General features: G+C 44.5%; 1 protein-coding gene across 1 annotated transcript; it reads left to right on the top strand.

Moving 5' to 3' along the window:
* The first annotated feature begins 7,031 nt into the window (after positions 1–7,031).
* LOC113009810 (7SK snRNA methylphosphate capping enzyme-like) lies at positions 7,032–13,584 on the top strand. Its single transcript, XM_026148386.2, has 8 exons — positions 7,032–7,495; positions 9,410–9,814; positions 9,915–10,183; positions 10,677–10,974; positions 11,057–11,624; positions 11,696–11,908; positions 12,389–12,497; positions 13,147–13,584. The coding sequence occupies exons 2-8, from the start codon at positions 9,438–9,440 to the stop codon at positions 13,197–13,199; spliced, it is 1,887 nt and encodes a 628-aa protein (XP_026004171.2). The 5' UTR covers positions 7,032–7,495; positions 9,410–9,437; the 3' UTR covers positions 13,200–13,584.
* The last annotated feature ends 3,421 nt before the right edge of the window (positions 13,585–17,005 follow it).

Here is a 17,005-nt window from a genome sequence, read left to right as displayed (position 1 = left end):
CGGTGCTAAATCGGTACTTTTGAAACGGTGCCGGTGCTCAAACGGTGCTCAAACCGGTGCTTAAAGAATGGAGAACACAAAATTGGTCCAAAAACCTCTCATGTTCAGCTGGTTTTATGTAAAAAGATAACAATGTTAGCCTTTTCTACAGCTGTGGGGCATATATGGTATCACTCTTGGCTGGAAGCAGTGCTTAAACAATGGAAAAAACACAAACTTTGTCCAAAAACCTCTCATGTTTAGCTGTTTCCCTCTTTTTCTTTGGTCATTTTAGCCTTTTTGGCCAGGGTGAAGGGAGTATCTGCCATCAAACAAGAAGACAGCTGCATGTAGCTATGATGATGTTTGCTAGTTCACCTTACATGCATTAATGTAATAACGTGGTTAACCTACTCAACGTAAATTACACACGAACAACATTAAACTACTCACGCAGAGAAGAACGGCTGCTGCTGCCATCAAATACGGCGCATTTCTCGGCTTTTAAAAAAAAAAACCGCTATGCGTCGCCAGGTGTTTCATCGGATTCGAGGTGTTACCTCCTTTGCACAGTATCACAGTATCAGCTTAAAGCACTTGTTGCTGCTGAGTTTTCATATTTTGCTGTGAAGTACAGCCAGACTTTTGACCGCTTCGCCTTGGGCATTTTTAATCTGTAGCTCTGCTCTAACAGAACGTACGTACCTGGCCCCGCCTACTATCCTCGGAAACGCAAAATGATTGGCTAGAAGTGTATCACAGCTCAGGAAAAAAAAAGCACCGAAATGTGCGCTGCTTTTCGGTCTGGTTACTACCGTTTATGTCAGAACCGGTGCCATGATGGCACCGGACACCGGTACCCATCCCTAATCATCAGACTGTGAGAAACTGAACCAGCTCTAGTCCTGTTCTGTCTCCAAACTACAAACTACTGAACACTGTCAAGACTTTCAGAATAAGACTTCCTCTCTGAGCCTGTGGGAATCGACATTGGTAACAGGTCATTTATTCAGACTGTCTAACCAATGTCCCTGCTGTCCCAGTATGAGCCTACTCTATGGACGAACTGGTCCTTTCGGCAACATCTTTGTTGGAGCTCTGTTTGAACAATAATTCCCACCATGAGCTTCCTCTGAGGACACTCCTATCTCTAAGGATTATTCATGCCTGTTACAGATGTTAAGACATTATTAGGAACATGATGAACACTAACCAACTTTAACTATGAGGAGAGATAAAGAGGTTTCCAAAATAAGCCTGCTTTACATCTGAAGAATCCAAAAAATGACCTATGCTAACCACTTTTCCTTGATCTTGGTGGAAAACGATACAAGGTGAAGGAAAGGAAAGGTATGAAGGAGGATTAATAAGGATTTAAAACAAGAGAAGAGCAGTGCACTGAGGGTCCGAATGAACCTACACTCAGACACCCTCACATTGGATCTCTTAAGAGAAACTACAATCTGCAGAAGGCGGACTACAAAATGTTCATGTCACTTCACTCCAGTGTTTTAACGCTGTTGTTTTATGCAGGTCGTGTAAAACAGATCATGTGTGAAAAGTTTCCTTTTATTACTCGTGTTGGAATTTGAAAGAAACAGGAACATGTAGGCGGAGGGTCGGCCTGTGACTGTGGGCGGGTGTTTGTGAGGGTGGAGTTAGAGCACATGTCTGAAGCAGTTTCAGTTTCACACCGAAAGCCATCAGAATCACACAGTTACGGAGTTTTAGTTCACCCTAGTGTTTTACAACTGCAGACAACTTCGTGTTCTTGATCTTTATGTTGTTGTTTTAATTTCTGCAGAATATTTATTGAAACCACACGTTTATCTAACATCAGCTGATTATGTAAATGTTTTTTATGTAAAATGTATTTTATTTACATGGTTAGGTTTTTTAGAACCATATTTATTTTTTAACTGGTAGATTTGTTGAGCACTACATCAAATCAAATCAAATCAAATCACTTTTATTGTCACATCACATGTGCAGGCACACTGGCACAGCACATGCGAGTGAAATTCTTGTGTGCGAGCCCCACAAGCAACAGAGATGTGCAAACACAACAACACAAACGAGCAAAATACAAGAATGGCCAACCTGAAACTAATAAATATATGTACAATATATAATAGTGTATGCATTTCTGGATGTGTGTACTAAATATTATCCTACGTGTGTGTGTGTGTGTGTGTGTGTGTGTGTGTGTGTGTGTGTGTGTGTGTGTGTGTGTGTGTGTGTGTGTATACACATTTTTACAAATTAAATAGTAAAAAAATAAAATAATAATAATAATAATAATAATAATAAAATATATAAAATATACAGAGTTGAATATGTGCAAAACAAGTGGCATTTATATACAGTGTGGAGTGCATAGTGTTGAAGTTCCAGTAGTGAAGCTGAGGTGTCTATGACGTGTTCAGCAGTCTGATGGCCTGATGGAAGAAGCTGTCTCTCAGTCTGCTGGTACGGGACCGGATGCTGCAGAACCTCCTTCCTGATGGAAGTAGTCTGAACAGTTTATGGCTGGGGTGACTGGAGTCCTTGATGATCCTCCCCGCTTTCCTCAGGCAGCGCTTCCTGTAGATGTCTTGGAGGGAGGGAAGCTCACCTCCAATTATCCGTTCAGAGCACCGCACTACTCGCTGGAGAGCTTTACAGTTGTAGGCGGTGCTGTTGCCATACCAGGTGGTGATGCATCCAGTGAGGATGCTCTCAATGGCACAGTGATAGAAGGTCCTGAGGATGCGGGGGCTCATGCCGAATCAAACAATCAAACAATACATTGTTTGACCTGAGTGAAAGCTGATCTCAGGTGTTCTCCAGCAGCTAGTGAAGGAGGTCCAGCTCGTTTCTCAGATTCAGCTCTTTTGGCTCAACTCTCTTAGATGGTGTCACTCTTGATTCATGCATTTTTAAAAGTTATTTCTTTAATTCAAACACTGTGACGTCCTTTTTGGAAGTTTAGGTGCAGTTGATTCATAAAGGAGGAAGAAACAGGAAAAGGTTGAGGGTGAGCAATGTTCCCTCTAAGCTGCGTGCATGCGCATTTGCGCACTGCTGGCACGGTTTCTGCTTACAGGAAATCTGTGTTGTGCACAAAAAAAATTCTAACCTGAACTGAAATTAAAATTTTAACAATTCTGTTTTGCAGTGTTAGTCAGTGACTGACTGCTCCCATATGGGATTAGAACGATGCCACTTTATCCCATAGTCCAGCCAATTCACATTCGTATATACGCAGCTAATCAACGTGGTTGACAGGCTGTGCCGATAGGCCACGTAAAAGCAGAGTTATGATAAAAATATCTGCAGTATTTGTTTTTTTCCTATTGTTGTTTATTTTTACTGCGGAAGAAACGGTAAAACACTGTTTTATAAGGAAAACGCTGGAAAGCACTCTCCGCCTGTGAGCAAAAACAGCCTCCCTCCCAATTCCCACAGCCTTTCCTATTGGTGGAAAAATGTACCATCTGGAATCAAACAATGATATGGCAACATGGCATTTAGTTGTTTAGGAAGGGGGAAGTTTTAGGAGTGACGGCGGTGTTTTGAGATGTGAGAGATTTGAGACGTTTAGCGCAAATCTTGTGTAGTTAGTGTGTAGTGTAGTCAATAGTTTTGTTGTGTGTCAGAACAATGAGGCGACTGCTGAGTGTTACAGGTGTTACAGCAGTGATACATCTCCTGTTGTCAGGCCTGCAAGTATCAGGCTGATGTTCTCCTTTATCTCATAGTGGACAGAAATTATTTTTGGAGTGGCACAAATAATTTGTGTGGCATCAGATTTGATGCAGAACAGCTGATTGTTGGCTGCATTTTTATGTAAACAGCTGCAAAAAACTTTGTTGTTTGCAAAACTTAGTAACTGTTTTTTTAAGACGTAACTATATAATTAATTGCCCAGAATTGGTCTTTATTTACTGTACTTGCAGACAGAGAGTTACAGACTCTCTCCCAGACCACAGACTCATAATACAAGTCAGAGCAAAAAATAAATGAATAAATAAATAAAGTTGTGTTTTCAAAATTGGAGTCCAGGTTATTTTTACTTCCAATAGTGTTAACATACTACACAGGTCATGAACATTGTAAGTGGGCTAAAGCAGTTAATTAAAGATAGTCTAACATAAATGTAAATGCTGTAATTGGATTACTTTAATAAACATGTAACTTGGATGGATTGGAATCTGGCGTGACCACAGTGCACACGTCTGCTGTCGCTCACAGTGGTCCAAGGGACGCTCTGGGAGTTTGTGTGTTCAGACACATGAAACATTAGAGGGAACATTGAGGGTGAGTCTTTGAATTTTATTTCCTTCCTCTCTTTAGTCACCTGCTGACCCGGGTTTGTGTCAGTACAGCCTAACATTTCTTCATGTGACCGGCTGTGGGCTAACAGGACGAGTCTAATGATTACTTTTTTAAAAGTAATGAGTAATCTGTAGTAGCTGTGTCTCTGCTCCCATCCTCCTTTTTTCTACACGTGTCCAATAACAGCTTCATTAGTGTGTCTGCTCTGCAACCACAGAGCTGCTCTTCGTGTGATGATGTGTCCTTAAGAAATGATAGGCCACAGTGACCTTTGACCTTTAAACTCTAATCAGTTCATTCTTGGATTCAGGTTATTGTGCTGAATTGAAAGAGGTGTGCACACAGTGCTGAGCAGCTGTGCTGTTCATGGTAACATGAAGGACAGCATTTAAATTTTACAGTGATGATGGTGAGTCTCATTTTCACTCAGCATTCACAGATGACACCTTTACACTAGCTTTATACTGACAGTTATAATAAGGCCCATATGGGAGGTCAGGTAGCACCTGCTTTGATCTCAGTTTAACCCACACAGAGCAGCAGCATTTCAGCTGATCACAGCCTTAAACTAAAGTATCTCACAAAATAGATTATTGATATTTACAAATTATTATTTATCCCTCCTCTGCATCACTGCACATGAACTTTGACCCCTGCTGATGACACATTTTATGTTTTTCTGATGGTTTCAATTAAAATCTGCTTGTTTGGGTTTTTTTAACCTTTTCTGATGTGATTAGGTGTTGTGATCAATTTTTCAATGAGTTATTGATCCCAGGAGTTCAGCTATTTGAAGCTTCATCCTTGTGATTTAAAACGTTTTTAGTTTAAATGTTTATTCTCATAAAGTAGTTTTATTCAATCATACTTCTAAAGTAATTAGTAGTTATTTACCTGCAGTGGCTGCCTTTCTTCTGTACCTCCTCTCTTTGGTCCTCCTGGTGCATTTTAGGAGCTCGACCGCCTTCATTTTGGAGTCTGGCACTGCGTCAGTGGGCAGAAGTAGACAAGGAAACACAAACTGAGGAAAGGAAACCAGCAGTGAGAATAAAGCTTCTTAAAAAGATTTTTTTAAGGTAGATTTCTCTTTTTTTTAGACATAAAATGGAAATATTCAAGCATATATATTTAAATTTTCATGTAAAGCATCAATAGTAAAAGTACCTCAAAACTGTACTCAAAGTAAAAGTACTTATCAGTCTGTCTAAACTGTAGTAAACTCTGGTCTTAGTGGAACATGTATTACATCTTAACTTTTTCATGTCCTTGAATCTAAAATTTAAAATGTGAGGTGGTGCAGCTGCAGACTCACAATGCTGTGAAATGTTTATGAGTGGATGAGTGGGTCTGTTGCTCTGTCTTAATCTGGATAAAACAGATGAATGTAAACTCAGTCACGTGCAGGCAGCTTCTCTTTCTGAAACAGGGAAACATGGAGCACCATAAAAATCTTGCGCTGTTAAACTGTTAGAGGTGTTAGCTGTTAGAGGTGTCAAACATATGGCACGTGGGCCAGAACTGACCGGCCAAACAGGCCAATGTGGCCCACTCGGTCGGTTTAGATAACATGACCGGGAACGGGGGCATTGATCTGAACTTTTCAATTTATTTTCAACATTTTTCAATTTTCTGACCAATAAAGCCGTCGCTTTTGGTCTGCAACATACAGAGTTAAAGACAAACAATCAAATCGCATACTGCTCCTGTGATTTACTACACCAGCTTTACTTTATAGTGAAGAAAAACTGAGACCCAGCATTAAAGATGTAGTTCATTTACTCAATAAATCAAACTGTGCATCCAAAATTAATCCGTGAAAGATGTTGTGTGGTGTTATTGTTCTGCTCCTATCCCCATGCTGAAGCAGGGCAGATTCATTCAGCAATCAAGAGAAGAAGGAAATAAAACTTAAAAGAATAAAAAAAAAATCGCAATCAAAAAGACAAATGGTCATGACAGAAAAAAAATTGACTGCAAATTAGGAGAAGTCTCAAACATCACAGAACATCAGCTTCAGCTCTGAGATGAGAAACTTTAAAAGCACTTAAAGTTAAAAGTTTAAAAGCACAGAACCTCTGATGGATCTGCACCACGATAACACCTGACAACCTGCTCTTGCAGAGTACTGTTTCTGGTGTTTGAACTCAGTGATAACATGATGAAAACCACACGTATGTGGGAGGAAACATGTGAGCCACCACTGATCTCGTTTCACCTCTCAGGATCTCTTCTGCTCTGATTGGCCAACAAACGTTACATCTCTACTGATCCTGAAACTTTCCCACTATTCACCTAAATGATTTATTTGGATTTATCTGTCATCCTGGAGGATATGATCGGATATAGGGAGTTTATATTTCCTTCAGAGCAAAACTGAGGGTATAAAATCCCAATCACTGAGGGGACGAGTTCACGCTCCCTCTGAGGGAAACAAGCGTTCAATTCAAACGTCTCTTACTGAAACTTTATTAGACTCATTAACTATCTGTGTTAACACATGCAGCTGCCGGACACCGTCCGGTGAACCGTTAATTTTCACCGTTACGCCGTTTGTTTTCCGCTGTGCTCGCCTTTCTAGTCAGGCACTGCTCAGGACACCTCTCTCCTCGCTCCATTCGCCCGCCCTCCCCGAATAGCGCCCAATCAACATCGCAGATCCCGTGAAGGCTGGGGCTCAACTTCGCACGCGATTGGACACTTTTGCTGTCGAGCACGAGGTCCCTGCCGTCGCGTATAAGAGCGCGAGCTCGAGTATCTGAGCACGATGAAGGCAGCTAGCAGTTAGTAGCTAGTCGTAGCAGAAGTCTACTGTTATAGTTGAAGTCACGGGCCGTTACAGAGCACACGCACACTGACCGGCACATGCACGGGGAGCTGGGTGCGGGCTTGTGTTCATGCACACAGCGGGTTTCCGGTGGTGTTTCGGGACTTGTTTATCTTTGAGGGGCGTGTGTTTTTGCTCCGTGCTAGGCGGCTAGCTGCAGAAGCTAACTGTGTTTGTTTCTTGTAGTGCAATTGAATTATTCATGAGGGCTCGCAGGGATTGGCGGAGTGAGCGACGGGGGCGGGGCTAGGACGGGGTTTCCTCGGGATTTTGGGGGCGCACGCACGCACACGCGCTGACAAAAACATAAACCGGATATTTCTAAGACTCGGAGGGTGAAGTCTGGACGGCGGACGGTGATCTCTGCAGGACACTGTGAGTACAATCGATCAGTCAGTGATTGATTATTGATCGACGACGTTTGCCTGATTTGTTTGAGTGAAGAACTTTGAAGTAATCAGAATAAATCAATGTTGCTTTAACGATATTTGTAAGAATTTTTATTTCGATTATTCTTCAAAGTAAGAGTCACAAATAAAAGTGACACTTTGACGCACTAACCAGAAAGAACTCATGTAGGTGCTTTTACTTTGAAACATCAGGATGTTGAACTTCCTTCAGGAGGTCACAGTTACGTTTGAGATGCAGTTTTTATCTCGTTCACCCCTCTGAAGTTTACTTATTCTGCTCATTTATCACTAAAGCCTTGTTCAGCGCCCTCCATAATATGACAACTTTGTCCCTGTTTGGCTGCCCTCCGGAAGCCTGTTGAGGGGCATTAACACACACCCATCTAATAAGGTTTCAGCAAGAGACGTTTGAATTTAACGTTTGTTTCCCTCAGAGGGAGCGTGAACTCGTCCCCTCAGTGTGTGGGATTGTATACATATTTCACAAGTCATTCATTGATCAATATTGTTCACTGATTACAGCCTCAGGGGAAATAGAAGATGCTCGATGAGTTTTTATCGTCATACAGATCCGAGATTCCTGTGTGGTGCTCAGTCTTTTAATGTTAGCACACATCACAGTCTGATTGGGAGGATGCCAGCCCAAAGAAAACTAAAGTTGTCAGGTTACATACAAATTTCTGGAAACCATCAGGATGCAAAGCAGAGGTGGCAGGGATGTCTGATTGGCTGTGTGATGGAGGCAGGTTATAAAAGAAAGTTCAAGCTTAAGTCGGTGCTGAGGGTCCTTCATCCCAGTTTCAGCTCAGATTTCCCTCAAAACTGCTTTCATTGAAAGATGCTCTTCCTTATGGCGCTTATACTTAAAGTCCTTTTAGGGATGAAGTTTGGGCTCCTTCTATGTGTTATTCTGGCACTGAGGATCATTTTAAAATGAGTTTTTTAGAAACCCTTTTTGAGTTTAGACGTCCCTCCGTTGTTTCAGGGTAAATATCTGATCCCGTGGATCCTCAGGAGTGGAGCTCAGGTTAATGCAGAATGAGCTTAAGGTCTGTTTGCAGATGGTGTTTGACGGGCGGTGCTGCCAGCATTCACACGTGTGTGAATGTTTATCCCTGCAGTTTGGCTTTCTCCCTTCCAGCTGATCCAGGAATGTGCAGGGGGAAATGATGGTCCCAAACAGACTAATCGCGGTTGTTCCAGGCTGTGTCGATGTCGATGTGTAGTTAGAGGTGGAGGTCATGTTACGATGTGCCTACAGCGCAGATTTAACCATGAAAATGAATCCCACTTTAGGAGGGAGAGAGACAAGTTCGCTTTGTTTGACAGGAGCAAACCTGGGACAAACACTGTTAGCTAAGCGGGCAGCAGAGTGGTTAGTTTGCTGAGCTATCAAACACTCTCTGTTACAGTGCAGCGTGTTCATAGTAACTGATAACATTCATCACTTTTACACAAGAACATAATTTATTTAGATTTTTACGTTTTTGCAATAATCTGCTCAGCTGCTGTTTTTAAACTCAAGGGTTGTCGGGTTTCCCCTGCGAAGTCTATCTGAGAAGGGTACATTTTAAATTTTCTTTTAGCTTTACATGAAAATTTTTCCTCAATAATAAAGAAGAATCTGAAAATGGGAAAAGCAAAAAACGAAACGGATAAAGAAATAAAACCCTGAGTGAGGATGAAAACACAATTAATGGATAATAAAACTTTTGGTGCTGAGTTCAGGTTCAGCTGGGTTTTTGCTGTTTGTATTCACTCTTCTAATAGAGCTTCATTAATGAGGTTACGATCAATAATTCAGTAATTATTATACATTTGTGTCTCGTGGTTTATCTTAAGTAGCTGAATCTGACTCCACCCCCTTCTTCTTTTGCAGGTCATTGTGATTGGCTAGACGGCAGAAGATGATGTCAGTGGACAAAGAGGCGGTCCTCACCCATGAGGCGCCCATCAGACTCAGCCCCGTCTTCCCCGCTGCCATCAGCCTATCAGAGCAGCCGCAGCTGGCTAAACCCCTCCCCATCATCAGGGCTAAAAATGGCCTCCAGCCGCCTGATGACAGCCAGCCGGCCCTTCCGGCGCCACCTCCTCCTCCATCGACTCAGCGAATCGGGAATAGGCGTTACTCCATGGGCGTGGGCTTCAAGGGGCTGACCAAGCGCCGACGCCGCGCCAACAGCGACAGTCTGTCAGAGTCTGTGTTACCGAGTCACTTCCTGTTGGGCGGGAACATCTTTGACCCGCTGAACCTGAACTCGCTGTTGGACGAGGAAGTAAACAGGTGAGGAGGTTATTGGTGGATTCATTCAGAGATCAATATAACGTCACTGCTGCAGGATTTAACACTGACACCACCTTTATGCTCTTCCCCTTTTCTTCAGAACAACCAATCAGGAGACACCAAAGTGCTCACCCCTGCCGTCACGGGGCGAAGACCCCGTAGAGATCCTGGTGCCTCGTGACATCACTGATCCTCTGAACCTGAAGGGAGGGGGAAAGGGGGGTGAGGATGGACGAGGGGTCCTGCTGTCCCCACTGAAGTCCAAGAGGAAGCACAGGACCCGACACCACAAAGTAGGAGGAGGGGACGGCGAAGGAGACAAGGAGGTGGCAGCAGCGCCGCTGTTTCCCCACACAGGTGGATTCAGAGGTGAGACACCTGCAGCTTTACTGACACCCGGTGGACGAGCAGGAAACTGCAGCAGCTCACACAGTAAATCTACAGGTGTTTTTCAGATATTCATCAAGATATCAGGGAGGCGCTCTCATATTTAATGCAATAATGCGATGCAGCAGGTTATTAGTTACTTTTTTTCAGTTTTTTGCTCGTTTTGCGGGTTATGTGCCCCGTCTGTAGTCCCTCGCAGTCCGAGGCTCCTCTGTATAACTGTAATAATTGATCTGCATGGCGCACTGATCGTTTTTGTACTCCTTCCTGTGAATGTCTGATTTGAGTCTGTAGCTTTAAATCAGACATGAACCGTAACAACGGCTCTGAACTTACACATGTGTGTACACATAAACTGAGAAAACAACCGGTGGGCCTGTGTCCTTACACTCGCTCGTACCTGGCTGCAGCTGTTCTACCTGCAGAGTCCACCTGAGTGAAGTCTGTGCATGGACGTCTGTTTTGTCGCCTGCAGTACCGTTGTTGAACAAAGGGGGCAGCGTTCCTCCATCTCCTCTCCCCTGTGAGCTCAACACTGCCATCACCTGCCGAGACGACGTGGCCCCGTCCCCCATCCTGCCCAGGAGGCACACCCACCCTCCACCTGGCCCCCCCCACAAGCCTGGGAGCCAGGGTGACGGGCGGCAACGAAAGCGGCGACGCACCACCTCGACAAGGTTGGCAGATGGTGCTGGAAGCACCATTGTCACAACGACTGTAGCTCAGCCAAGCAAATTCCAGACACCGTTAGTGGGAGGGGCTAAAGCTGCCAGGTGAGTGTGTCATCTAAACTGAGTAATCACTGTGATCTGATTGGGTGTCTTTATCACATGACATCTGTACCACCTCCTGCAGGTGTGGAGGACCTCAGACTGGTTCCACTAACCCCAGAGAGAAGAAGAAGGACAAACACCGCTACCAGTACGGGAACCACAGCCGTTGCTATGGCTACCAAGGTTTTTATGGAGACAAGTGGGAGGGGCGGGTTGGGCCAGAGGAAGACCCAAGGCTCCGGGTCTTTGAAGCTGATTGGTTCAGAGACAAGACGGTTCTGGACGTAGGCTGCGGCACTGGTCACATGACACTGGCTGTTGCCCGAAGATTTAACCCCACCCACATCTTGGGGGTGGAGCTAGACAAGCAGCTCGTCCGTGCTGCCATACAGAACATTAGACACTTCCTGTCACATGACCTGGTGGTGGAGGACAGAGGGAAGAGGAAAGACACGGTAGCCCCGCCTCCTCCCGAACAGGAAGGGGAGGAGGGGCAGGAGGAGTTGATGAAGGAGTTCCAACAGGCTCTCTCCCGCCTCTCCTTCCCTCTGTCCTTCAGGGTGAGTCGGGGCCCTCTCTCAGCTCCTCCCCTTCTCTCTCCTTCATCCTCTTCCTCCTCCAGGTTCCCCAGTAACATCACCTTCATCCAGGTGAGTCTCACTCTCCATCAGACCCCTCGCTGGTGTCCAGCCACCGCTCACCACTGTGACTCCTCCCACAGGGTGACTACGTCTCAGACCGTGAAGCTTGGCCTGGGCGGGGCCATTATGATGTCATCATGTGTCTCAACGTAACCAAGTGGGTGCAGCTGCAGTCGGGTGACGCAGGTGTGGGTAGACTATTCAAACGAGCCTATCAGAGCCTGTCGCCAGGTGGAATATTTATCCTGGAGCCACAACCATGGAGCAGCTACTGCCACAGCAAGAGAGCCTCGGTAACGCCTAGCAACATGAATATAATCATATGCAGTGTGAGAGAGAAACAGCATCTGTCCTTTGCTCATCCTTCTGACACAGTGTGATCGATGACAGCAGGAAGTATTCACACGTATAAAGACCAGATTTTACATGTAGAGATAACAGCAACAGGAAGTGACGGTGCTCAACACTGTGTGTCTATCACAGTCCGGTCCTTTAGAGTCGTAATGGTTTCCTAAAAGATCAAAGGGTATGAGTAACTATGGAGTAACTATGATCTGATATTTTGCATTAACTTTGTTAGTAAAAGTGTTCTTGTGTATTCTTTTGCAACACTTTGAGCATTTTGGCAGAAGAATGAATTTATTCATGGGTACTGGTTCACTAAACACGCATGCAGGGAGCGTCTGTAAATATCTGTGCTTCTGTGTATATACATCTAAGAACATTCAGCAGCACGTGTATCCAGTAAAAAGTTCATTTCTGTGGTTTTCCAGAAAACAACGTTCAGTCACTGCAGGAGTTTGAGGCTCAGGCCTGAACAGTTCACCTCCTACCTGACGGACAGCGTGGGCTTCAGCTCCTACAGACTCATCACACACGCAGGTGACAACATGCACATACATCAGGGCTCCGGTGTATTCTGGCTCATATTTGACCACTCGTCTTGGCAGGATCGGTAGAGTTAGTTAAATTTGTTAGTTTCCGGGAATGGACTTCTCCAAAAAATTTTCATAAAGTTGGTCTGAGCTTTGGGAATGCCGTTCCAGGCGTTTAATTTTAGCCTGCTTTATCCCTCCCAAAACCAGGTCTGATGTGTTTGTGATCATTGTCTTGTTGGAACACTGAGTTGTGTTCAAAGTTTAATCATCTTGCTGTTAAACAATAAACCATTAAACATGTTTGCCGTACACTAACCCAGAAAAAAGAAAAGTTAAACATTAGCCGGACACTTGTGCCTGTGTGAGTGGATGGATGACCACACCTGTAAATACAGTGACACAGATGCTGAAGTATGTGAGCCAGCTAATGCTACCCAGCCTAGCTGTATCCATAGACTGTATGTTAGCATTACTGCTAATGATTGATATCCCAGTAAAATCCTGCAGTTTCACTGAGCACACCTGCCGCTCACACCTCGGTGATGCCTTGTTAGTTAACAGCAGCAGGCCAGGTGAATAACTGCAGACGTTTACCTGAAGACTGTTAGACTGCACAGGTGTGTGTGATCTGAGCTGTCTGCTTGTGTTTCCAGGTAACCAGCGGCCCATCTACCTGTTCCATAAAGGCTCTGCGCAGAAGAAGTGAGCTCACGCCTTCGGCGTCCTTCTGTTTCTATGGAAACAGCATTAAAACTGTGACTGAACAAACTGCTGATGTCGCACAGCAGAAGAGAGAGAACTGGAACCTGATTGGATGGCAGTACTCCTGTGGATGTGATTGGTTGAGTACAGGTGTCCATGTCCACCTAAACCAGTAACATGATTTTTCCAATCAATGAGATTTCCCCACACAGACGTGATATCATGTGTCTGATGTTGGGATTATACTGGTTGTTGATCAGATCAATAAGACAGTAAAGCACAAAGAAATAACTGCGTTTCTATTGGCCGCTGGATACCAACAGGAAGTGGTTTTTCATATTTCTTCCACTGCTTTTTTTTCCTGTCAAAATAAAGCTACTGACTCCAAATCCCTGAATTAAGGCTGCTCATTTGTCTTTCAGGTTTTCTGTGTAAAAGTACAACATATTGTGAACTCCTCACAGTATGACCTGAATTGGCATTAAATTTGTTAAACCTGCCTCAGATTGTCTCTCTCATGCTCTCTGCTAATAAGCAGTTAGATGGAGACCTGGAAATTCAGAGGATCTGTGGAAAGCTGCAACATCATAACAAGGAGGAGTACCATCTCTACTCCAGGTCCTTCCTGAAGGATCAAGCTCCCCATTCCAACTCTAAGAAGGATGGCACACATCCTTCAGAGGAAGAGGAACAGAATCAGTGTACAGCACTGGTGGAGTCCAACATGACACCATGTGAGGTCTGCAGCAAGCAGGTTTATCTAAAGAAGACATCAGGAAACTCGGATCTAATCAGTGCACAAAGAAGACATGAGGTGTCCAGTGATGGTCGGGTGATCAGACGTGAACCAGGACTACAAACACAGCAGACTTGATGTTCCTGTGGGAGCTCCTCCTCAACCTGCTTCACGCGCCGCTCACAGCCTGAAACAGCTTCAGGATCTCAGCAGCTTCTCTTTAAATTCAGTCAGTTTTGGGATTGTTAGCAGTTACACTAAGATGACAGGGGCAGAAAAGCATGCTGGGAGCTGTAGTTCTGAACAAAAGACAGATCCATTCATGAGAAGATTTTCAGTCACCACACAGAGTGGTGCTTTTAGATATTTAATGGAGGTGTAATTGTGCAACTTTGCCACAAGAGGGAAGTAGTGCACCGTGTTAGACTGCTGACAGCCTCAGAGTGAACGTCTCACTCTGCTGTGTCCACTCGTCACTCCAGCACTCGAGGGTCGGCGTCCTGAAATGAGGTCATTAGAAGGACTGACTGCATGCTGAAGTGGTAGTTCAGCCATTAGAGTCATGATTTAACAGCTGATGAGTGAATGAACATGGTGCAATAGAAGCGCAGTATTCTGAACACTTACATTTAATTACATGTGTTTGACTCCGGGGTTTGCACCTAAGCATGCCGTCAGTCTGGCTAATGACCTCCTATATTTAGGTGTGCTGTGCAGGCACGTGTAAAGGTTTCAGTCAAACTGACTGTGAAGTGGATGGTTAAAGAAATTAACACGAGCCTTCCTCAGCACGTTTGGTATAAATGGCTAAAAGTCTGTCTTGCCATCACCCTGAGAGTTTGCTGGCAATCCAAAAGCTGTTCTTCAGTCGTGTTGCCAAACAAGGCAGCGATGCAGAAAGACACAACACATTCAACTTTCAACTGGAGACCAGCAGCTTTAATAATTGTAGGTGATGACTTATAAGAAGACTTCCTAAAATCCATAATCCTGTCTTTAGTTTTTGGCACATTCAGTGAGAGGAAGCCACAAAATATCCAACCGTCCACTTCTTAAACACAGAGGTCTCTGCTGTGGTTTCTGTCACGCACCTCCAGGTGAGGATGTCCTGTCACTGGACCCACACAGGTAATTATACTGTAGCTGCAAAAAGCTGTTTGTCTACCAGCTGGTTTAAACACATACGACTGCATTTATTCTTAAAATCATTTTCTAATGTAGAATCAGCTAAAGACGTTTTCATGAGTGAACGTAGTAACTGAGGGGAGTCCTGCTGTGTCCCTGAGGTCCAGGAGGAGGTAACGGTCCACCTCACAGGTGAGACTCGTTGGTACCAGCCGGTGAGGAAGCTGCAGGAGTTTGTGTGTTAGCTGTGTTAGCTAACTACAGACTGATGTCTAATCCTCCTTTCATCATCGTCATGCTGTTGCCGTAATAACAGCTGAGCTGCAGGTGAAAACTGAATCACCTGAAAGACTCACAAACAACGTCTGAGTAGCTCTTTATTAGCTTTACTGGATTAAACTCACACAAATAAATGACACGCAGCCTTCCTGCAGCAGCGTCCACGGCTCCCACTCATGCTCACTGCTCACCTGACACTCACAAAGCTTTAAACAGGACATGAGTACAGAGTAACGACACAAACTGATCAGTAGGAGAAAATGAAGCGTTTCCAGTATAATTGATACCATCACACCGGCTCCACTCTGACATCACTGATCAATAACCAAAGAACACACAGATCAAACTTCAGCCATCAGAGGAGTCAACGGAGCTGCTTCTGTTCCTGATGTGCTGATCTCTCCCTGCAGGCAGCTTCACACAAACACCATAAAATAATAAGTGAAAGCAGAGAGAACCAAGTGACAGTGAACAAACACCTGTAACTGTGAACAGCACGACCCCGATGATGTTTCCTGGCTCCAGGCCACACAGCTGTATCTGGCTCTCTCTGGGGCGTTTAAGGGTCAGGCTGAACCGTCCGCTTTTCACACGCTCGTCTTTCTTTCACTCGGTCTCTGTGATGCCGCTCCTGTTTGTCAGGCTTCTCAGGACGGTGCCACCACTCCACCCGAGTGTCTTCAGGCAGCTGAGCTGTGGTTCTGAAGGGCAGCCGGACAGACTCCGCCCCCTCCTCCACCTCCACCCGACACTCTGAGAGAACAGCAAACACAGCATGAGGTGTACAAACAGCAGCAGGTGTCACAGTTGCGGAGAAAGCTGATGCAGAGCAGAAGGTAACAAAGCACAGCACATTAGAAGCAGCTGCTGAGCTGATCACAGTCTGATGGGATTGTTTCTCCTGTCAGCTGCTGCGTGGATGTAAAAATGATCATTCAGCCAAAGGTGCTCCAAATAACTGTCTTAATGCTCCAATAAATATTATATTTAACCTCCTAAGACCCGAACTCCTACATGGCATGCATTTTTAAATTCTCTTTGCTATTTGGGCTGATTGGGACCTGAAGAATGCAAAAACAGAGAATTTCCAGATTTTTTTTTACCCGATTTTTGTCTCTGAGAAAAATGAGATCCACATGAGAGGACATTCGTTTTAATTTTTGATAGAACAGCAGCAGTATAATGTCCTCGTTAGTGGATATCAGGCCCTCGTGGAGCAAATTTTTGTATTTTGGTCTAGACGTCCCAAAATGTGATGTCCAAACATGTGGACGCCAGGTCCATGGCGGTTAAAGAAACAATCGTAAAGTTCTGTTTCCAGTTTGTCATTATTACAAACAGACATCAAACAGGATCTATGGATTAAATGGATGGAGATAATGATCCTACCGTCACAATGAGTTTGACCTTTAACCTGTATCTACAGCACTGACCTCTGACAGTAAGCAGCACTTGTTTCTTCAGCAGGATGTTTCCCTCCCTGCTAATGGTGCAGGTGTAGGTGTTTCAGGCTCAGACTGAGGTCTCCAGTTGTCAGCGGGTCTTCATTCATCTTCGTTCGATTTCTGTAAACTTCATCCTGTTCTTTATTCTTGTCAGAGCTGTTCTCATACACGTGGACCTTCCTGTCTTTCATGTCCTTCCACTCCACTCTAACGTCTTTAAGCAGC

The sequence above is a fragment of the Astatotilapia calliptera genome, chromosome 3 (assembly GCF_964374335.1).
Source record: "Astatotilapia calliptera chromosome 3, fAstCal68.1, whole genome shotgun sequence".
In the NCBI taxonomy this organism is placed as follows: domain Eukaryota; kingdom Metazoa; phylum Chordata; class Actinopteri; order Cichliformes; family Cichlidae; genus Astatotilapia; species Astatotilapia calliptera.
Note: the sequence above shows the minus strand (reverse complement) of the source record. Positions and strands in the feature narration are given on the sequence as shown.